This window comes from Scomber scombrus, chromosome 2 (assembly GCF_963691925.1).
Source record: "Scomber scombrus chromosome 2, fScoSco1.1, whole genome shotgun sequence".
Classification (NCBI taxonomy): Eukaryota; Metazoa; Chordata; class Actinopteri; order Scombriformes; family Scombridae; genus Scomber; species Scomber scombrus.
Genome location: NC_084971.1, coordinates 24,312,704 through 24,336,814, shown reverse-complemented (window position 1 = coordinate 24,336,814; position 24,111 = coordinate 24,312,704). Strand labels below are relative to the sequence as shown.

Here is a 24,111-nt window from a genome sequence, read left to right as displayed (position 1 = left end):
AACATATTGAAATCTAAATGGTTACTTTCATGCTAAAACTTAATAAAGTGATAATATTAACAGCAAAACTACCGCAGCTCTTAGCTGGCACAGTTTAATCTCCACCATGACGCCACTGCTGCAGGTGTTGGACCATATTTAATAAACCAGCACATTCTGTGACCTGCAGTCATATTTATCTCACTCTTCCAGCCTAAACCAACCTAACCAACACAGCGGTTGGTGCAGGTATACTGGCTTATCTGTTGGTGCAAATGCATTCTGGGATACCCAGTCAGCTCCTGATGTAGCGAAAAGCCTGCGGTCAAAAGATGCTGAAGTGGCTGCAAAACTAACGGTGGTAAAGCAAGTTAAGACCCACGAAGAAAGCCACACAGTCAGCCAAGACCATGAAGACATGTTGGTATGTTCCTCCCACAGCTCCCAGTTGAATCCACATTGTCTGTCCAAAAGTTAGCTAGCTTAGGATCAAGTGCTTGCTAGCTCTTGATTGCAGTTGTGATGCTTTGCTTAACTATATTAAAATGTAGTCTGTGAGGTGTCATGTTAGTGAGGTTTTTTTTTATTAATAGTAGTGGAGGTAATAATTATGTGAGATTAAGAACACAAGTGTAGTTTATTTCACTGACAGCAAGAGAACAGCTGTCATTAACGTTTTGCACGACTGTTAACACACGGCTGCATATTTAAAAAGGCACAGACATTACAAACGGCTTGACAATTTAGAATAAAATGGGAAGATTATTGATAGGGGGTAATAACAACTCAGTGTAAATAAAGAGTGATTAAAAATTAATCGTTCATGAATTATTTAGAAGTTTATAAATGCATGTTTGATTGACATTTTTACCAGCATGCAGTGGAGGCTGCAAGAATACTGACATTTGACACCAGGAGATCTGAACAAAAAAAAACGGACAACTTTTTAACACAATTTGTGCATTTGCTCTTGTTAAAAACACCTCTCCTTTAAGGGGGGCGGCAGGAAGGAGATAATGATGAGATTGATGTACATTTGACCTAAAAACCAATCGAACCAAATGTTTTGTTAAAGTATGAAGCTGCATGATGTTTAAAATTGAATTAAGTGTTCAGAACTTTCCTATTGGACCGGAGAGAGTCAATAACATGATTCGAGTTACTATAACAAACTTTAGATTTCAGGACAATTGCGAAAATTAATTTTGAGCCTGAATCAGCAGCTAAAAAGTGACGCATAGTTTAGCCTCAGTCAACTAAGGCCTGATGTACAAGACATGACACGTTGTCCTGAAACTGGATCTTGTATATCAGTTTACACCAACATAGCACAGCATCAAAATCAACTAATCCTTGAGTGACAGTGAATACCAGAGTTCACCAGTGACCAGATTGCCCTTCCTGGTAGTGCCACATGGAATACAAAAACCGGAGAGACTGGAGAAAGAGATGTATAACCCCCACAATACATCACAGGTGAATAACCGGAGCTGCAACAATTAGTCGATTGACAGAAAATTAATCTGCAACGATTTTGTTCATCAAATTTTTTTTTTTAAAGCAAATATTGCCAAAGATTTGCTAGTTTTAGCTTCTCAAAAGTGACAATTTGATGCTTTTCTTTGTTATACACGACAAATCTATATCTGACTGCTGGTTGAACAAAAGGGTTAGAGTTTACAGTTTGGTAGAGCTTACATTTACATCAAGGGTGTGTGATAAAGAAACTCAGAAAATCAGCTTGGTGGCAAAATCGCAGCAATGAGGGAGGTTAGAGCAGAATAGCAGGTACAATACGCCACAGGTATGCAAATAATAGCTTAGTGTAAGTGTAGTGATGCACAGGGTGACAGCGTCAAGCGGAAGAGTTACAGCAGCATTAAACCACAAGCTAAAACAGACTAAATCTGCAGAAGAGTTGAGTGAAGAGAGGAAAAAAGAAACCGGTCTAAAAAGTCCTGCTTTTTTCTGATACAAACAGAGTGAATCTATAGATTGATCTTCCCTGGTGTCAACAATACAGGTTTGTCGGTGGTGTAACAGGGAACAGAGAGTTTAATTAACACACATAACATCCTTAGATAGCACATCACTTGAAAGCCACAAAGAAACTGAAACTACTTCCTGCTAAATAAAAGGGAAATCCTGAAAACATATTCTCACTCTGAGTCATTAGCACACTGTACACCACATTGGGAAACACCTATAACTTCAATAAACCACCATTATTTCAGGAAGTGAAACAGACTGACCTCAGTCACTCGAGCAACATCCTCAGAGCTCAACCAGACTAAAAAGAACAACGTTGGCATGATGTTGTAGCATGCATGAATATGCCTAGGGCTCGGTGATAGTAGTGTAGTTAAAATCAATATTATAATGTCAATAACAATTTCCTCTACGTCTTTAATGTAATGAGCAGCTGGAAATTACATCAGACAACTCTTTAAAGCTGAACTATTTTGTTAGTTTTGTAGGTAGCTCATGAAAACTGATGGTGACAAATCAAAGGAAAAACCTGAAAAAGTGGAGCAACAATATAAATGCAGATGCTTTCACACAGCAGCACTGCATGGTGCAATAAAGTAATTAACATCTGGTCATGCTCTGTGGTATGTGTAAAAATGCTGAGCAGGCCAAGTTGATTCTGATTTTGTATCAAGGTGGCAAAAGAAAAAGATATGAGTGACTTTAAGAGGGTTCATTGTTGGACGGCAGGAGTTTTAGTTACTAAGACTACTCAACTCTCTGCTGTTTGACTAAAGTGACGTCTGCATTTAGATCTATGGGAAAGACATCAGTAAATAAGTACAGAAACTATGGTCAACAGCACACATTACATGACTGTGATGCTCGTGCATTAGTGCGATACGTAAGGGTTTTTCTTGCATTCACATTCCTCAGGTGAGAATGTGAATGCAGGACGTGGTCAGACTGTCGGTAAGAAAAGTCAGTCGACAATTACATGGAGAGGGATATTATGGTAGAGCTGCAGTGCATAAACCTCTCATTACAAAGATGAATGCACATCTGTGAGTTCAGTGGTGCAAAAGCACCAGATAAGCACTGGTCTACAGAGATGTGGAGAAAAAAAAGTGATAGAGTGGTCAGATGAGTCATCCTTCACCATATTCTTGCTACATGGGCATTCACCAAGAGAGCGGTACAGGTCTGAATGTTTGACCCCTACAGTAAGGGGATCTGGGGGCTACGTAATGCTGTGGGGGGCATTTTGGTGGCATGGTTTGGGTCCACTTGTCCCCTTAGCAGGGAAGAGTCACTGCTAATCAATACCAAGTCGTTTTGAGTGATCACCTTTATCCTGTGATGAAACATTTCTATCCACAGGGTACGAGGAGGGGTCACTGAATGGTTTGAGGAGTATGAAAATGATTTGAGTCATATGCTGCGGCCTTCACAGTCACCAGAGATTTTGCATCATCATCAAAACACCAAATGAGGAAAAAACTTTGAGAGGAACCTCTTCTCGCAGAGTTCAGAGACTTTTCGAATCATTGCCAAGACACACTGAAGCTGATCTGACAGCGTGTGATGGACCAGCACCTTATTAAGACACTTTATGCTGGTTTTTCCTTTAATTTGTCCCCTGTCTATAAATATGTAAAGTGTGTTGTGCAAGAATCCCGTCTATAATATATGAATAAATCTCATTATGTGTATATTATACTGTATGTGTATGATCATACAGTAAATACATACACTGATATGTTTTATACTATTGTTGTTTATACTCTAATCTATTACTTCTGCTTTTACTATTATAAATATTTATTTCATTTTCCCTCCCTACTGCATTGTGGAGGAACCGAAACCAAAGATTTGTACTCTCTTCTACTTGTGGACACTTGAAGACACTTGAACTTGAACTTTTTGGAAATAATTTTGGAAAACTACGAGAAAATATGATCGTGTGATACGATTCTAGTGAAAGACAAAGATGGACTAAGATAAGCAGCACCTTGCTTTGGGCTCGACAATTAATTGAAATGTTATCAAAATTGCAATATGTTTTAAGGGAGAATTGTGCATCAAACTACCATTTTAAATTAAATATGAATGTGTGTGAAGGTTTTAGAGAAGATGTGCAATAGTCCAGAGCTCAGAGCAACTATATTAACGTTACTACTGTTGAGACAAGCTGACAACACTACAGCAGAGTCATTCTTTGTTAGACGATAACTCTTTCAGTAAGCGCAAATGACACACAGCATTCTTTTCATTTAATACAAATGTAAAAACCTCATAAAACATCAGTCACCATAAAACATCGTAAAGACACTGTGAGTGATTTTTCCAACAAGACAGCAGTTCATTTTTGATGACTATGTGTTGAAGTGTGGCTGTAAGCAGCACCTAGCACCTTACACACAAAGCCCAGCCCAGGAGACTAGAGGTCAGAGAGATAACAATCTAATCATTTTAGCCCAGCTCAGGTGTGTGACTGAGCACATATAGCAAGGGGGGGCTCATAAAGACACTCAAGCCCTTGTTTAGGACTGATACTTCCTCAAAAACATGAATAACTCTTCTTTATAAAAGCAGGATCATTTAATGAAAAACTTAATATGTTATGAGGCAAAGTTTTGTATTGATATCTTATATTATTTGGCAATTAATTCATCTATTTTCAACTTTAAAGCACCTCCACTTACTAACCAAATGCAAACAGCAATCATTGACAGACTTGAAGAGACTAGACAAATCAAGATTTTTCCTACATAACATTGAGTTTAATTGATAATAATCATAATAAAAAACACTCACGCTTTGTTGCATTGATGAGGTTCTTCCCATCCTTGTACAGTTCTTTGATAAACCTGTTAGTTTTGTCCAGCTCTGCTTCGTGTGCCTTGATTTTCTCCCTGAAGCTTGGGCTGTCCAGATAGCATTCACTGAATTCAAGCGGGTGCAGTCCCATTTCTGCGACTGATTGAAAGAGTTTTTTTTGTTTGTTTCTTCTTTAACAGCACGAAAAAATCGACCCCTTTCGTCAAATGTCGCTTAACTTACTTGGTGGCTAAAACAAAGTACTAGTCAAATTACCACTTTCTTTCGCTTTTGGTAACTTCAAGTGTAGCGGAGGAACCATAGCTATGTGAAGTAGTCGAGGCTAGCGTTGGTTAGCATCTTAACTTCTGACACATGGGTGTTGTTCCCTCACTTGTCAAACAACGAGAAGAGTAGCTAACAGGTACCACGGTTAAAAGGTGATACCAATACGCTGTCGGGTGAAGTGTTCATCGGAAGGCGGTTCACAGGAGTTGTCAGAAAGTCCCTGAGGCTCTATCCAATTTTTTCCTTCCTCCATCAAACGCACCCCACCTAGCAAAGTGACAGATTGAGAAACTCTGCTGACATCTGTGTGCGTGTAGCTCAACTTCTACAAAGAGTGTCTCCTCATCAAGATGATCTCTTCATGTTACTTCCGCCTTCGTTTCGCTGACTAGTTAGTACTGATTTGGCTTCTTTCTCCTTTTTTTGCAGTTTTGTTTTACTTTTTAAGACGGCAGGCAGGATTGGGAAGGTTACTTTGGAAATGTAATAGGTTACAGATTACTAGTTACCCTATTTAAAATGTAAATGTGTGTAGAGCGAGAGAAAGTGTGAATAAAGCAGGGGTGATTCTAGGATCAGACTTTTAGGGGCCTCAGCTCCTAATAAGAATTTGACATACAATGACCTGCAAGTGTTCAAACCCCCTGCTAAATTACTAATTCTAAGTCCTGGAAGAGCGATCCCTGCTCTGTTGCTCCTGAGGTTTCTTCCATTTTCTCATTTGAAAATGTATTCATTAGTTCATGTAGATTTTGGATATTTTATGAAAATTTTGGCATAAGCTTAATTGGTGCTGTGACACCATTTAAGCCCATGTGTGCTCCAAATAAGCCCACGTCATGATTTTTTTTACTAAATATAAAAATATTGATTTCAAAGAATTAAAAACAGCAATATATGTATTCAGAAACATGTTAAATGTTTAAAAATGAGGAAAAACTCTCCTCCTGATCAACATTTTCATAAGTAGGTAACTGTAATTTAATTACACATTTTTTCTCAGTAACTGTAACGGACAACAGTTAAATTTATAACACCATTCAAGTTTCCGCATCACACTTTTGTGTGAATTGCAAACTGAACCATGATTTCCCTCCAAACTAGTTTGGATGTCAGAAACCATGCTTATAGGTCTAATCCTTACACTCAGATTTCTTTAATGAGTACAGAGAAACTTTCCCACTTCAGCAGATGAATTTGAAAAACTGGTGTCAAACTGCATATGAATCGTGAAGTTCAAACATCCAAGAGAAGTAACAATAAGCACAACGCATTTTTGATCAGAGGGGACTTTAAACAACATCTGATTCTCAAATGTCAATGTCTGCTGCATATGGTCATTTATATGGCTCCATTATATGGACCATTACATTCTTATAATATATGAAAGGTACAAATTGTGGCTAACCGGATACTGGGGATAAAACTCTGATTATACCAAAACTCAGTGGCTGACAGACTTGAAAGCAAGCAACTATAATCTTCCAGAATAGTAACCAATCTCCACTCACCGTCATCACAACAGCAGATAAGTTAATTAAATTAGACAGCGAATGAAACTCACATGATTCACACTAACTGATTGAAGTGTTTATGCCACAAGAAATATTTAGCGGCACAGGTGAACCAACAGCAGGACCTTGACAAGACTGGCTCACAAAAGACAGGAAATTCCTGACCCCAAAAGACCTTACTCTGCCTTTCCGCCACATGATAACTCTTCTCAGGAATCATATCCAAATGCATACGTTTGCACAACTCAGACAGGGATTGACAATATCAGATGTTCACTCAAAGAAGTAGACAGATACAAGATCATACAAGATTATAAAACTATACTCTACTAAGTGCAGTAAAGTCTGGGTTTTAATGGGTACACTTACCCTAACAGCTGAAAACATTTGTTAGAAAATTAGAAAGTAATCAAATGAAAGAAGTTACATTACTTTGATTAAGTAATTGAAATAGCTACATTACTTATTGCATTTATAATTAGGGTAACTAGTAATCTGTGACATTTCCAAACCCTGCCCAATTCACAAATGCTTCAGGAAGCTTTACAATCTGTAAAACATCCTCTCTCCTCGGTTCATATAAAGAAATTCTACACACACACACACACACACACACACGCACGCACGCACGCACGCACGCACGCACGCACACACACACACACACACACACACACACACACACACACACACACACACACACACACACACACACACACACACACTTTAATGGGAGAAAATGGAAGAAACCTCAGAAGCAATAGATGTGTGTGCAGCAAACAGCAAAATTGCAGTATGGAAGAAAATTATAGATACATTGATAATATTTAGGTTATTAATATAACAATAGATAGTAAAGAAAGGGAGATTAATTAAGACGTAAGCGTAACTTCTATGCACATTTCCTCTCACTGTAAAATGTCTGTAACATGTGTGGGGAACTATCTTGATCTTTTTATACTCTTTGATTGGGATTTAGGATTTGTTTGCAATTGATCCCGCCGGAGCCAACATTTGAGGGCGGGACAGTTACAGTAGAGTAATTAATGAATCGATATCGAAACTATAACCGCCACGTTTTTAGCACAGATATCACGGTAACGCTCGTTAACTCAAATATATTAAACTTCACTTCAGTCGCGCCCCGTGTGGCGGGAGGAACCTTGTAGTGTTTGGTCGCTTGTTTCTCACCGAGTTGTTTTTCCGAGCGGACGTGTTTCTGAGAGATTGAGCAGAAATGTGACAGAGCATCAATGTGGTTTAGCTTCAGTTTGCGAAAGCAGCTAGCACACATGATGTAAATGTAATTGGATAGGGTATTTTTTGGACATAAAGTGAACATTTTGTTCCGACTGTCAGAACAGCTTTTGGCCTTTTTTAAGCTCATGTTAGGCTGCTCAGAGCGATGCTAACCACTTTATTGGACATCATCGTAATGTTAGCGTGTGCGTGTTTGCAACATTAACTTTAAAAAAAGCTACCTCAACAAAAAGTGAGACCTCCGTGTTTCTCCATTCCAAAAACCTCAGACTGTGACCTAAAACTATTCCCAGTAAGTCAACACGAACAATCTGTGATGCCTGTATATAGTAGCATTTTGTTAAAAGTGTCTTTGTTAAACAGCTTACTTATGAAAATGTTGATGATTACAGAGGGGGTAACATCTAAAGTCAGACCTTTTAAGAGTTTGCTCAAGAGGATTTTTTCCTTCTCATTTTTTAATATTTACATGTTACTGAATACATATATTGTTGTTTTTAATTCTTTGAAATCAATATTTTTTTATATTATGTAAATAAATCATGACGTGGGCTTATTTGGAGCACACATTGGCTTAAATGGTGTCATAGTACCAATTAAAAGATGTGAAGCCTGTTAAGTAAATTAATTTATTTCAGGATGAATCATGGTCGCACCACATGACTTTTTTTAAGGCCAGTGCCAATTAATCTTGAAAAAAACACTAAAATCTCTTAATTTCAAATTTATAATATGGATCTTCAGGTACACAACATTCTGAATGTTTGAACTACTGCATTAGATATGCTTGTTTTTATTATTCTACAATTGAGTTGTTCTAAATCCTTATACGTCATTGACCCTTATAAATCATGTCAGTATTCATGAAAAAACAACTGAACTCTGTACATTTACCCTAACAGTTAAAAACCTGTGTTAGAAAATTAGAAAAGTAAACACATGTAAGAAGTTACATTACTTTGATTAAGTAATTGAAATAGCTACATTACTTACTACATTTTAATTAGGGTAACTAGTAATCTGTAACCTAATACATTTCCAAAGTAACCTTCTCAACCCTGGTAATCTTTACAATTTATATTTGCGTCATTACAAGTTTTATTTTGCAGTGTGTTGCGGTATGTGTGGAAGCCCATTTCAAGACATAGAAAAACTGATATATATTAGGAATGTCAAAAAATATATAAAACTATTCTTCCATGAAAACTTTGAGATCTCCTGAGTCAAAAACGAGTTCATTTCTATCTCATAATTGTAACTACTGTAGGTCTAAGTTAAAATTATGAGATAAACATTTTTGACATAATATGCTAAAATGTTGATCCAAATTATAAATTAGCAAATAAATAAAAATTCTAATGAAAGTGGCTTTAATCTGTATATTACATTATGATTTCTGAATAGATTCTCCACTCTGTGCCTTTTATTTATGCAGGTGATGCCTAATACCAGTGCAAGACCGAAGCATGGCAGGAGGCCCCGAAGGCGGCGCAGAGAGGATCCAGCCAGGAACGAACTGGTGTCTAGTTCATTAGAAAGTGCCCAGCAGTGCCTGTTAAACCAAGATTATGGAACTGCATTCGTGCACTACCTTCTGGTCCTCAACCTTGCACCTGCGTTTAAAGAGTTTGCGAAGGTAATTACTGTTTGCACTACAGTGTGTGTACATTTACTGCCTGAACATTGTGCATACACAGCCTGCCAGAATCATACGTCATACTTACTCATTTGGAACAAAGTAGTCACTGCTGGAGAACAAAAAGATGTGTCATTTTTAACACAATTTTGCGACCTCACTCTTGCAGGACTCCTTCAGGTTCACTCTCTTCAAATGGGCAGAAGAGCTGGACTCTGTGGGCCGCATTCAGGACCTCTTTGACTGTTACGAACAAGCGCTGGAACTCTTCCCCGATGATGAAGTCGTCCTTAACAGCATGGGCGAACACCTGTTCAAGTATTCTCTCCTCCTGAATTATCACTTCCAAAATGTCATTATTTTAAAATGAATTTTCTGCTTAAATTGTTTTCACTACACTGTGAGTCTTTTTTATGTTCCAGAATGGGATTTAGAGATGAAGCTGCAGGTCATTTCCACAAAGCCTTGAAAATGAGACCAGATTTTCCAGAAGCCAGAGAGAACTTCTACCGTGTGGCCAACTGGCTGGTGGAGCGCTGGCATTTCTTAATGCTCAACGACCATGGGAGGAACCAGAAGTACCAGCAAGCTATCCAGAAGGCTGTTCAGAGCGGCTGCAACACTGTACTTGACATAGGTACTGGCACTGGGATCCTTGGGTGAGATATTTTCCCTGAGACTTTGGAAACCTTGTGTTTTTTGGGGGTTAGAACACAATCCTCATCGACCTCAAACCCACACTTAGTGGTAGCATATTCTTCAGGCTACAGTTAGAGTAGCACCTGTGTTTAATGCATGTGTTGTATTGTTCTGATTTCCTGGTTGTCTCTGTTAAGCATGTGTGCTAAGAAGGCAGGAGCTGCTGAGGTGTACGCCTGTGAGCTGTCCAAGACGATGTACGAACTGGCCTGTGAGGTGTTGACTGCGAACGATATGGACGGTAGGATCAAGATCCTCCACATGAAATCTCTGGATATGGAGGTGCCAAAGGACATCCCACAGAGGTACAGTGTACACCTAAAATCTTTGACACTGATACTACAGCTGCAGTACAATACTTCCATCATTCTCGGGATGTGAAGTGTTGTAAAATTAATGTTCATGTTGAAGGTTCCTTTTTTTTCAAGTGTTTATGTTTTTGCTCCCCTGTTAGGGTGTCACTGGTGGTGACAGAGACCGTAGATGCAGGATTGTTTGGAGAGGGCATCCTAGAGAGTCTCATTCACGCCTGGCACCACCTACTGCTGCCTCCACCGGGGGCACAAGCACAGGTCAGAAAAGCAAACTTTGTTTTATCAGTTGCACATTTCCAGGTTTATCTGTGTAACTCATTTAGCATCAAGCTATTGTGCACTGCATTCCTGCACTGCTGCCTCAGATAGAGTCATCTCTTCCTATCAAGGTTTTATTTACCTAGTGGGAGCAATGTGGACATTTCTATGAGTTCATGGCAGTTTGTTGTCAGATGTTTCACCAAATATATTGACTGCCATTCAGGCTGTTTAAATGTTGTTACACAGTATTGAATATTATTACTTGTTTTATTTTATGTAGGTATTTTATTGTAGGTGTCCTATTGAAGTAGCTGCTGCAGACATCAAGTTCCACATAGGAATTGTATATGTTTAATGCTATGTGCAGCATAATGGTACCACCCTACAGCTGGTAATCAAACATGAGATCTTAATGTACAGGCCAGCAGTTGCACAATATATGGTATTGATCTAAAAGGGATTAAAATGACCCAATACAAGTTTCCCTTGGGTTGATCTAGAGAGAACTTAATGTAAAACATAAAGTCCAGCATGGCTGAGCAAAGACTCCCATTATAAATACGATTGCTGGTAATAATTTTCAGAAATATGTTAAATAAAACTTTTAAAGCTTTGAAAAACGCATGAAATTGAAAGCTGTATCTAAGTTCATGGTGCGGGCTAGGTGGACAAGAGGGCCAAGCAGGTTTCCTCCCCATATGAGATAGTTGAGCCTTACAGAGACCCAAAGAAAATGTGTTTGGGACAAAGAGATCTTCCCCGGGAGGCATCTGAGACCAAAGGGATTATGCATTTATTTATTTATTTATTCATTCATTCATTCATGTATTCAGTTATTTATTTTACGCGATCACTTAGCAAATGACAAACTGAACTGAGCACTGACTACAACAGAGCACATCTTCCCATGTTGTTACTACAGTTACTAGTGATGCTCAGATTGCAGATTTGTATTGTTTTTTGGTGTATAACGAGTTAGAATAGTAAAATAATTCAATTTTTTTCATACCTTAACATCATAATAGATCTATAGATGTTTGGGGCCATTTTAGTTGGGTGTCACAGGTAGTTTTGCACCTTTCCTAATGGTTAAGTCCGCCCTTATATATATATATATATATATATATATATATATATATATACACAATACACACAATAAAGTTATGTTTTATAGTTTATTTTTTATAACTCTGTTTTAAACCTATTTCTTTGAATGGAAAAAAATTCAAAATAATAATTTATAACAACAAAAAACTGAAGACAATAATAACAAAGTAAAGAAACAATATTTTGATTTTGGGACAGTTTAATGCTTTTATCATTAAAGAAGCATTTGTGTCTTGCTCCAAAGAGTGGGGAGAATGAACTCAAGGAACCGTCTGCAACAGGTCGGGTCATCCCTGCTGGAGCTACTGTGTTTGGTATGGCTGTCGAGTGCTCCGAGATTCGCCGGCATCACAGGTGATTTATTCATGTTTGTTCTGAGAGAAGCAGAGATAGTCGACCGCTTTGAGACAACAGGAAAACGTGCCCGGACCCAGCATTACATTTCTGTTTCTGTTTCGTACAGGCTTTGTGTGTCAGAGGTGGGCGGTCTGTCCCTGGCTGCAGCCGGGGAGCTCCGTAGTCCAGTGAGCTGCACCTCTTTGCCGGATGACTCCATGGAGCCTTACACTACAGAGAGACTTAGCAGACTGCCAGGAGGATATAAATCCCTGACAGAGCCGTTCACAGCCCTCAACATAGATTTCAACAATGTGCAGGTGAGCAGAATAACTCTTAACTTTCATTTTGTGAGTGTCTGTTGCCCTCAGTCAAGAAGAATAATGTAGCCAATTAAATTCATATAGATAATTCATTTACTTGACCATATTTCTATTGGTCTTATGGAGCTAATATATTGGCTGCCTCACAGGCTTAAATATTGTGCATCAGTGGCTCCTTATTATTTAGCTTGGCCTGCAGGGATTGTCTGATTTATTATCTCCCAGTGCTCACCTGGCAGATTGAAGAGACAGTGTTTGTCCACCAGACAGCACCTGCGGGATAATTTGCTGAAATTTATCAAAGAATATTTATCCACACATGCAGGAGGCACTTACAGACGTGCTCAGTCAGTTCATACGTAGCCTGATGACAGATCTGCAATACTTGTGACAAAATCAGTGAGGCAGACTCATTTAAGCAGAGTAATGTTTTGATTCATTTGCATCGTAGACCAGACTGTACTGTACTCAATAAACCCACAGACAGCATAATTATGAGCATGTCTCAAGAATATGACAATGAAGAGGACTAACTATAGTTTTTTTTTTTATGTTTTCATTGCTGCATGTTTATGTCATATTACATAGAAGAGTTTATTTGCGTTATTTCATCCTCAAGCTTGGTTGCTGAATTTAAACATATTTCCCCATGGGGTCTCAGCATTTTTTCCCCCTCTTTTTGCCAATTTGAACTGTTTTGAAATATTCTTTGGTGTATCTGCAAATCACCATAAAGCTATTTGCCATAGTCATAGTTTTGAATATGTTAGAGAGGCTGGTGGTTGCTTTGGCCCTCTGTAATACACAGCATGCAGTATTAAGATGTATGACAGAGGTGACTATGTTCACCTGCTACTGTAGCCAGAATGGCCATAATGTATAACACATGGGTCTTATTTGGCAGGATGAAGATGTAGGCCACGAGGTTTGAAATTGGATTTGTAAATCGTGAAATCTATAGAATATTGATATAAATACACTGGAAGACTGCTTTACACACACCATGTTAAATGCATGGATGATTATGTAACTCCTCAGCTTTTGACTCCATTATCAAGTTGTTTGGGTTGAAAAGCTGCAAGACCTGTAACTTCCAAACAGTTTGTGAAATTCCCAGTACTGAAACTTAATTTGATATCTGATTTTCATACCAATGTGCAGTATATTGCACTTTTTTATATGCCTGCTTTCTCTAAATTAGTTTTATTTGTTCGACACCTCCGTAACAACTCCATCATCCTTGCTTGAACTGCTCTGTATTGGTCACCTGTAGGAACTGGAGGGACTGACCTCCAGGAAGGTTGAGCAGATCCGCCTGCTCGTCACTCAGGAGGGGAAGCTGGATGCTCTGGCTGTGTGGTTCCAGCTCCACCTGGACGAGGAGAGCAGTCTGTCCACTGGACCCCAGGAGGACACCTGCTGGGAGCAAGCCATCTACCCTGACCACAGCATCAAGGGTAAGATGCAGTAAACACACAGAGAGACATGATGGAGGAGGTTTGGCAGCATTTATAAAATAGCCATTTGTTTAAGGAATTTGTTTTTAGGTATGGCTAGTTATTTTAAATTATCGTGACTTTAAATTATAATTAAAATAGTTGTATCAAAATGTATTTATTTTCTGCTGAGCGTGTATTCAGTGCTCCCTTGTATCATGCATTTCCATGTTATATCAGATGAGGGCACTGGATACTTGTTAAGCAACACAAATAAACAGACAAGAACTGCAGAAAGTTTTAATTGCTTTCCGTGCATTAAATTAAGGGTGTCGAAGCTTCCTGAGGGCACATTATATCGTCTTCTTTGCTATGACATCATGCCACCATGAACTTAATAGCCAAAGACATTCAGTGACGTGTTCCAGTTGGCATCGCAGCGCATCATCTTTCAGACAGGGCTCAGCAGCATTTCACCGCGCTGCTAATTGGCAAGAGCAGCATCAAGGGAACCGCCAACATTCCCGGTGATCACCAACATCCGTTTTCCGGCCGCTGTGACGTGTGCGCCGTGATCGCCTGTGACACTCTTTAGTGTTCATGAAATTCTTATAGGCAATAAATATGCATTTTCCCAAATGCTTCTGATGAGCTGCGCACTGACATGAAGACATGAACAGATGTTATTCCTGTAGGAATCCTTTCTGTGCCTCTCCCCCTCCCTCTGTGCCTGGTCCCCTGAATCTCATTTCTCTGTTGGCCTCACTCTCTCTCCCTCTCCTCTCTCTGCATCTCCTGCTCTCCTTCCCTAGCTGCCTCTTTCCTTCCATTCTTCTCCCTTTTTAAAATGTTGTCAAAGATGCTTGTTCTATGCCAGCCTAGAATTTACAAAATCATAATAAATATATAATAAATAATTTGTGTATATGTAGTGTTCCTTTTATTTAATTTGAGGTGTTTCAGTGAGTTTTCTTTTTTACAGCAGGTGTCAGTGAACCCTTTAGTTTCATCTACATTGCTTCAGGCCTGGGTATAATGTGACATTTTCTGGTATTTGTGTTAATAGAATACCTGAGATTTGATACCAATACTTAAATTGTATTTTATTTTATAGTTTACTTTGGGAAATAAAACGTTTTGTCTATATTTATGTAAGAATACTTTATGTTCAGTAATATGTAACTATGCAATGATTGATGATCGATATGTCTCATAATCTCTCTGTAGTTTTGTGTCTCAAACCAGAAATAAACATTTAATCACATTTTAGGTTATTTTTAATTTAAATCAGGCAATATATTTTTAAAGATGAACTAAACATAGCTACAAATCTGATCAGACATTAAATCCTAATTTTCTGTACTTGAAAAACATTTAATCTGGTATTTTTACAGTACTGTACCAGTGCATTGATCTGGTAAAATCAGCCCTAGTCAACTGTGTCTCTTTTTGTTTCTACCCAGGTTTTGTCCTGAAACCTGGAGACGAGCTAATTGTTGAAGTCTCCTGCCAAGATGCCTTTCTGAGACTCTGCAGTGTTGCCGTGGTGAGAGATGGGCACGAAATCCGTCTAGACAAGCGTCTGGATCAGCAGCACTCTGGGAATCCCATTTCAAACCCAAACCCAGAGGCAGAGTTGTGCAGTGCATTAGCATGTCTACAGACGGACCAAAATCAAACCAAAGACTTCTGCGTGCTGGAAAGTTCAGAAATAGCGCTCCTGAACAATCACGACTACCATCAGAGTTTTAGCAGCGCGTTAGCCAAACTCATCAACCAGCTGAAGGTGGCATGCCAAAACCAAGAGCCAGGATTAGGTGTTGAGTCTGACCTCACTGGAAAGCCCCTGTTCTATGTGCTGGATGTGTCCGAGGGCTTCTCTCTGCTCTCCATCATCGCTGCCAACCAGGGTCATGTAAAAGCCTACAGCTCCATGGAAAAGAACAAGCAACAGGAAGTGCTGAAGAAACTGGCTCGCTCCTGTAATATCCCAGAAGAACATCTAGAGTTCTGGCTCAACCACATGGAGGACGAGCACGGGATGCTGCAGAGGCCCTCCAGGGAAAAGCTGTGGAGCGCCATCATCCTGGACTGTGTGGAGACGTGTGGTCTAATAAGACAAAAGCTGATGGAGAAAGCTTCACTGGCCAGGTAAGGTTAGCACAATGGGGAAACTCTGGGGAATGCTCTCTGAGTTTTATGTGTTTATTTTTCCTTATTATTTTAATGCTTTTAAATGTTTGAGAGGAAAATGGATTTTCAGGTAATAATTAAAACCACCTTTAATCTTCATTAGGTGTCTGCTGGAGGAAGGAGGACGCATCTTTCCAGAGAAGATTGTGGTGCATGGGATGTTGGTGGAGTCGGACACGCTGCTGTTGGAAAGTGCCGTTCAGGGTCAGGAGCCAACACTAGGATTCAATATTGCTCCCTTCATCAACCAGTTCACTGTAAGTTTACCTACATAAGCCACTACATATTGAAGTATACATATTTATATTGTATGCAAAGATCACAGCTTCTTTTTTTTTCTTTTAAAAGAACAAAATCAATTGAATATCAACAGAGATATATAGAGATGTTTTCTTTATTCCATGCATTCTTCTTCCTTGTTGTAACTTATCACCTACATTACCCACAATAAGGGCTTGACATTACCACCCCCCCACCCCCCCACCACCAAATGCAGTTAGAATTCCGCAGTGGCGTGTAACACAGTCACTCTTACTAGCAGCCGCTTTGTTTGGTGGCACTGTTTTGAACAATTTTGTCACAAACTGGAGCAGAGCTGCAAATCGATCTGAGGAAAACTTCTGTCAGCTCGACTGCCAGCGAACATTGCTTTTGCTAGGGCCACTTAGAGGGCTGATGAATGCCCCAACCCACCCCCCGCCCCCATTTCACTCACTGCTGCCCACCTGCCTGCTGCAGCTAAGAGAGTATGGCCACATCGCTTACACACACTCACAAAACGTACTGCTGCATCTACACACAGTTCACACACACACACACACACACACACACACACACACACACACACACACACACACACAGAGCTAGCAAGAGGAAAAAATAGGAGTATAGAAATCATTTTGAATCAGGAAAACAATTAAATCGATTAGACAAAAATACATTTGTTCTCTACTGAAGAGATTTCCTTTATTCTGTATTATTGTATTAATGTTGTTGTTACTAAATATATAAATAGTTTTCTCTTCCTAGTTTTTTTGCAGTTTAGTTTTTATCTTTTCAATTAATCGTCTACACTCCTGCACCACTTTTATCATATGCAATAAGAAGCTACTCTTTTTATGTCTCTGTCTTAATCGGTTGCATGTTTTTCAGACAAAAGGGGCTTAACACTCAATTGGTTCAGCCAGAGGTGTGGTAGGTGTGTCATACTGGTGGCAGCTAATGTAGTCTTGAGTAACTGACCACAAGCTGAGGCAAGAAGAGGGCTGGTAACTCCTCACGCCCAAATTTTTAAAACCATTTCAAATCTGTAGTTTTCAGCCCCAACTGACACTGACAGCAAAAGAAATATACACTAACTAACTGAAGCAAACAACAAAGGATGCCACATCACATATTTTGCTTGCTTCTTTTTCTCTGTGAAAAATGGGTAAAGGTTACATCATGTGCAACAAAGAAACGAGTGAAAAGCTGATGGCGTACTGATCTGCAGATTGTAAAATGTCAGTTGACGGCTTTGTTAAACATGACATTTCAATTAAAACACCTTTTAAAACATCCTCCTAGGCAGGCACAAATCTACTCAACAGTCCCTGAACATACGCCATCAAATGTAATGAACTTTATGTAAATTGCTACAGCTTTGTCAGTTTTAATGGGAATTTTTAAGCTGTGTACTGCACACAAGACGATCGCGACTTGAATCAGCATCTGTTAAAAACTAAACTTCCTGCTGGAATTTACAGCATGTGAACTGTTATGTTGTGTTGCTAAATGTTAACCCCTGCATCCTAATACATCAATACTGGTTTCATCCATTGAAACTGCATTGTGTTAAACTCTGGCTTGTTAGTAGGTTCTGACTTACCAGTGCATGTCAAGTTTTGACAGTAAGTTCTCAAGTGACAGAGCCAGATTCAAATATTCAGTCTGATAAATAACACATTTCAGTACAGAAATGCAAGAAATATATTGGAAGCAGTTTAAAAACAGTGTCACCATTAGTTTGTCTACTATAGAGGACTGAGAGGTTTGTTCTTCCAACTGTAAAAGTTCCTATTTAGTGCATATCGTATCTTTGTGGCAGTTATATAATAACTATGTTATGAGCAATCATATGTGTTACAGTTTTTTAATGTGAGGAATATTAGCTATTGTTTATACACTGGGGTCGAAAAGTCTGAGACCACACAAAAAAATCTAATGTTTAGTTATGACATGTAAAATAAAGAAGAAATATTTAAGATTCTGCATTATTTCTAGGTCCCATCAACCAATTTAACTCCTTTGTGCAAAAGGTCAGATTTACTTGAGTTGTGTCCCTTTAATTGACTCATGTGGACAGATGACAGTCAGGTGGCTTTGATCTATTCATCAGAGGCTTGTTTAAGTAACTTAACTTGTAGCTGGTGTTCACCTGTTATAAATATGGCTGTGCCTCAAGTTTCCAGCAGTTCATAGCTTACTTAGTAGCATTGTCATAGTGCAAAAAATGGCATCAAAACTAAGGGAAAGTGTCGGATGTCAAAGAGGGACTTCCTCAGCATCAAATCATGACTAGACTAAAGGTTTCTAAGGGGGCGAGTGCATGAAGCTCCAAAACACTTTGGAGAAACTTGATCAGTTGTATCCAAAGCACGATCAGGCAGACCAAAAGTGACCAAACCATCAGAAGATCAATATATCAAGCTTAGTTCCCTCAGAAATAGAAAAACAACTTCATCACAGATATAGAATTTGCCAAATAAAGAACACAAGACTCCAATCAGTAAAAGTACTGTTAAAAGAAAGTTGCCTTATCATGGTCTCAGAGGACGAGTAGCAGTTTTTAAACCATTTCTCAGGAGGGGAAACGAGGTCAAACGCTTGGGGTGGGCTAAGAAATACCAACATTTCACAGTGGATGGCTGGAAAAATCCTATTTACTCATGAATCCATATTTGAGGCTTAAGGCAGTAACAGAAGGTTATTGGAACCATAATGAAGTATGAGCTATAGTTATGGTTAAAAAACGGGAGTTAAAAGATGAAATTAAAAAGATTTATATTAAGCGGTACACAAACATGCTATGTTAAATATGGTATGATGATTAAATATAAATGTTGAATGATTTCTGTGTGCTCATGCCTTTCTCTGGCCTTGGGTCAGCTCTGCTGCTGCGTAAATGTTGTTTCTTTAATGAAGGGATTAATGAGTGCGACGGGGGAATGGAAGCGTTTTACAACTGCAAATTATAGAAAGTATACCACAAAATTATTAAGTTTTGTTACTTTTGAAAGTCAGTTGAAGAATATTTTATTTGTTAATAATCTTTTGTTTACTTGACTTTTGTTGACTTTGAATCTGCGGTGACTGATTGTTGGATTGGATTGCGTGTCGTCAACCCTGCTCAAATGGTGGCTTACTGAGTTTGGGAACCTTGGAAGCCACTATAAGGTTGTGTGTAAGGCGACAAACAGGAGAGAATGATATCACAGTGTATCAAACCAACAGTGAAACAAACTGCAGCAGAATAATGACACCAAACACACTTCAAAGATTTGCAATACTTAAAGACCAAAGAGTCCAGACTATCATAGAGTTTCCACCACAGCCTGACTTCAACCACATTGAACATTTATGGGGGCACTTGGAGACGGAGAAAACCAAGTGTTGTGTGACATTAGAAGAGGCTCTTTGGAACATTGTCGAATTACGCTGGGTTAACATGGGTCATCGGGTTTTGCGCCATCTTGTAGCGTGCAAGCTGTCATTAAAGCAAAAAGGGGTACACACCAAATACTAAGATAAATTTGTGTTACATTTGAAATATCAGTATCGGAAATGCCTCCAATACTGCCTTAGAATGCTGGATCGGGTATCGGCGAGTGCGCAAGTCCATGCATAAATCCAATACCTCATAATTTATTAATAACCTTAATGTAAACATCAGTTTTCCCGGAGATCAATTCTTTGCAGCTCCAAAACAGCAAGCCTACACAGCAAATTGCGATGTGCAATCCACTGTTTTAGAGGAAGAAGAATTGATCTCCAGTAAATGATGTAATGTTAGCAGAATGTCAGCAATATTTTACACTACAAAAGCCCACCATTAAAAAAGGCAACGTGTACAGTATGCAGGGCTTTAGTTTTGAGGGGTGCCACTAGGGCTGCAACAATATAAAGCATCTGAAGGCACATCATGTGAAAGATAGTAATCATATCACATCCATACAGGGTTAGTAGTATACATCTGTTTTTCTATGCATTGGTATCGACTGATCCACAAGTTCAGGTATCAGAATCGGTATTGAGAAGGAAAAAACATCTCTAATTCAAAACTAATGCAAAATAGAGGTGTCTTGATTAGTGGTCTGTATATATTTGTTTGACATTTAACATAACATTTTAAGTTATCTTAAACTTAATACTCAAAATATAACTTGCATATCATTATTGACCTCAGAATCAAAATCTATATGTAATATTAACATAATAGATTTACAATAACAAAAGGACATTTTCAAATATTTTCAGTGTTGAGAACACGAGCAAATGTGATCCTCAGGTCTGAATAACACAACCAGGAAGCAGTACTATTTCAATTAAAAAATCATTTTTTTTATGATTAAAAAAGTATTTTCAAATTATCTTATATTTATCACACTGAAGCTCCTGTTGAGTCGAAACTTATTCAGTCTTTACAACACAAGTTGCAAAATCTTTACACATCTCTGGCCACTCATATCTTGTATTCTGTCTCATGTTACTGATGCAACACCCAATCCCATGTTCCTGATGCAACAGTCAATATTGACAGTTTTCACATATAGTATGCTGTGTTTGTGATCTTGCGTCATTCACATTTAAAGTTGAACCACTGGGTGCAAATGTGTTGCCTGTGGGTTCTGTTAAATATGATTGACATACGGTGCATTACTATAAAAGCACAAAAAAGTCTTGCAGCAAATGTTACTTGCCTCCAATAATCAGTCAGACTGTTCATCCAGTGGTTTTGTTTCCTACCATATGTGGGTTGTCTTTTGTTGAACAAGGTATTTCACTCGGAATACTAAGGTCCAGGACTCTATTTTCTTTGTGCACTCTTCTTTGATGTGTGTTTTCCAGCTGCGTTAAGGAAGGTGCAAAATCCCTTTGAATTCTTTTTCTTTATTTGGACTGGAAATTACAGTTTTTTTTTTCCATCATCATGTTTGTGCTCCAATTTTGCATGCCCTCACGGGACGGTCGTTTGTTTAAACAGATGTTGTCTTTGAAGCCCTCGGTGGAGGGCACTTTTCTAGCACAACTGTCACACAAGACACAGCACACAGCTTGGCCCAAGACATTCCTACCTGAATCCATCAGTACACATTACATCAAGCACATCAAACAGCGGGCTCTGAGGTCTACACAACTGTGACAGGGAGGAGGAAAGATTCTTTTGTTCTGCAGTAAAAGAAACAGTGCCACATTCTGTGCCGCCACTTTCATTTCTCCCTCAGCTTTTTAGTCTGTGGCGCTGCAGCCGAGGCCTGGTAGTCAAGTTTTGAAGAGTTTGAGATGAATGATGCGTTTTCAGTCATTAAACAGTGATAGAGTTATTATCTGCTGACACTTCGGATTAAAACCTTACAATGGATAATAAATACTGGTTTGTGAGAAAGACTGCCATCATCAGCTGTGAATCAGGTTCAGCATCATTTTTAGTATATTGCAGTGTTCCTTTGGCTTTTCTATGAAACCTGAAAATGTGTATTATGAGCTAAATTAAGCAATTTTTTCTCTCACAAATTTGTAGTTCCTTTCTATTTTTCTCAACAGTTCATAATGTTAGCAGATAGTTCTTTCTTTTGTTTGCTGCTAACCACTCACTTGACAGTGTGTCTATCTTATAAAGGGCTCCAAGTAAAGATATTTACATCATTTATTCCTTTTTTGATTATTTTTTGATTCATTGTTTTGATCTATGAGACAAATATGTTCATCACAAGTTCCTGGAATTCCACAGTGATATGAATATCTTATTTTGTCCAACAACAGTCCAAAGCCCAAATATACTCAATTTTCTGTAACATAAGAAAGAAAAGCAACACATTTTAAAATTTGAGAATCTAAAACCATAATTTGTTTTTGGCATTTTACTTACAGAAGGACCTAAACAATGAATCAATTACCAGAATAGTATGAGATTAATTCTTTCTCAATGGATTAATCTTTGCCGCTCTAATCTTATGTCTCCTTTAGGTACCAGTTCATGTGTTTTTGGACTTCTCCACCCTGGAGTGCCGACGTCTCAGTGATTCTGTGGAGCTCTTTGTTCTTGACCTTATGAATGCCAACGCAAACTACACCGACAGAGAAATCAAGGTAAGGCACACCTGGAGTGCCAGGGGCTTGATAAGAATAAGTACAATTAAAGTTTAATCACACACTGTATGCGTAGACAAGCTTCTGACCTTATTTCAACTCCCAACTTTGCGTTTTTAGAGTAACACTTTGTGTCTTGGAACAGCTTTAAATAGTTTTGTTTTGGAATGTTAAAATATTTTTGGACTCCCATCTTCACAAGAATTTAGTAACATTAATCATCAGTGACCTAACATGGGGTCTAACATGAGGTGAATTATTCCCAGCTGTTCCCCAAAGTTTTGCAATATTAAAATGCAAATATGTTTTGGTAAGGGTAGAATTAAAAAGAATCAGCTCCCCATCTTGCTGTAAACTTATCGTAAACTAACATAAAACAAGTGATTAAGTGACCATTATTGTGTACTGTGAAGTATCTTGTTATGCATTAATCTCTGCTCTCCAGGTCCAGGCTACGTCTGCAGGCAGATTAACTGCTATTCCCTTTTGGTACCAAATCCACCTGGACCAAGACATCAGTGTCAGCACCCTCAGCCAGAACTCACACTGGAGGCAGGCAGCAGTTGTGCTGCAGCAGCCCCTGGAGGTCCGAGTCGGAGACTGGGTCCGCCTCACAGTGAAGCTTCACAAGAGCACCATCTCCATGACGGCCCATATAGAGGAAGTCCCTGGTCAAATGGAGTAATGATCTCTTACCATGTAGTTTTGCAAATAGTTAGATTTTTATACAAGTCATGCTTAAATGAATTTGAGTGGATGCATTGCATTCTTCGAATTCCTTTTCAGTTATAATTTAGTTTGCCATTCTCCACACTGTCATTTCTCATAAATGTATTGCTTATCTTCACATCTGCAAGTTTTTCCAGACCTAAATGATCTCTGTATTGAGATTATGTAGAAACCTGCATGACCCGAGCCCTAGCTTGTGACAGTGGGATGCTGGTTCATCACAAGAATGTGCTACAATGAACCTCCAAGTTATGTTTTCATTTGTAAAATGTGCCATGAGACATTTATAACATGTACTTATATTGCTTGTAAGTATATCATAAATATTATAATTGTCCCTTCATTATACCAGATTGGTTAGTAACATAAAAACTGCATTAAATAAATTACATTTTCTTAATAAATGCAAGAAAAAAAGAAATCTGCTGTAGTTAAATCTGTTTTATTGAAGAAACTGTAAGAGATGGAGTTGAATTAAAACGTGGAACATTTCCATTCTGATGTGATGCTGTCAGTTTTATTTAAAAAAAAATAAAATCATGTAAGGCAATGCAACATGCTTTGGCTGCACATGATGCTGTAGGTATGATCTATTTATGTATTAACTGACACATCAAACTGATTTCCTACGTTGTACATTAAACATGTCAATATCGCTGCACAAATCCATAGAATGAAAAATAAACTTGGAAAAGCTACAGGAAAGAATAAATGGCTTAGGTGTGGCAGCAGCAAAGTTATTCCAGCATAAAGGATAAAAAGGATGGAGGACATCTCAAATAAAACTGATCCTGGAATACAAATGCTGAGGTGAAGAAGTGGATGGACTTAGTTCCACGGCACATAGAACAAGGCATCTCAGAGGACTAGCGAATACATTTCTATCTAATTCTGCAGAGTGAG

General features: G+C 38.6%; 2 protein-coding genes across 6 annotated transcripts in view; one reads left to right on the top strand and one right to left on the bottom strand.

The window, feature by feature from the left end:
• arhgap10 (Rho GTPase activating protein 10) overlaps positions 1–5,025 on the bottom strand; it is a 49,820-nt gene extending 44,795 nt beyond the window's left edge. For all 4 annotated transcript variants that reach the window (XM_062432723.1, XM_062432748.1, XM_062432729.1 and 1 more), the window contains exon 1: positions 4,765–5,025. In XM_062432723.1, the coding sequence (XP_062288707.1) occupies positions 4,765–4,918 (154 nt within the window). In that variant the 5' untranslated portion in view covers positions 4,919–5,025. The remainder of the gene's footprint in view (positions 1–4,764) is intronic.
• A 2,691-nt stretch (positions 5,026–7,716) lies between these two features.
• Positions 7,717–24,083, top strand: prmt9 (protein arginine methyltransferase 9). Of its 2 annotated transcripts, none has more exons than XM_062432683.1 (13): positions 7,717–8,118; positions 9,262–9,462; positions 9,632–9,780; positions 9,885–10,121; positions 10,299–10,466; positions 10,616–10,733; positions 12,097–12,197; positions 12,307–12,499; positions 13,776–13,959; positions 15,402–16,089; positions 16,235–16,388; positions 22,357–22,479; positions 22,925–24,083. In XM_062432683.1, the coding sequence occupies exons 2-13, from the start codon at positions 9,265–9,267 to the stop codon at positions 23,162–23,164; spliced, it is 2,553 nt and encodes an 850-aa protein (XP_062288667.1). In that variant the 5' UTR covers positions 7,717–8,118; positions 9,262–9,264; the 3' UTR covers positions 23,165–24,083. The 2 variants fall into 2 exon arrangements, with proteins under 2 accessions (XP_062288667.1, XP_062288658.1); XM_062432674.1 differs by having other exon boundaries at positions 7,718–8,118; positions 12,088–12,197.
• The last annotated feature ends 28 nt before the right edge of the window (positions 24,084–24,111 follow it).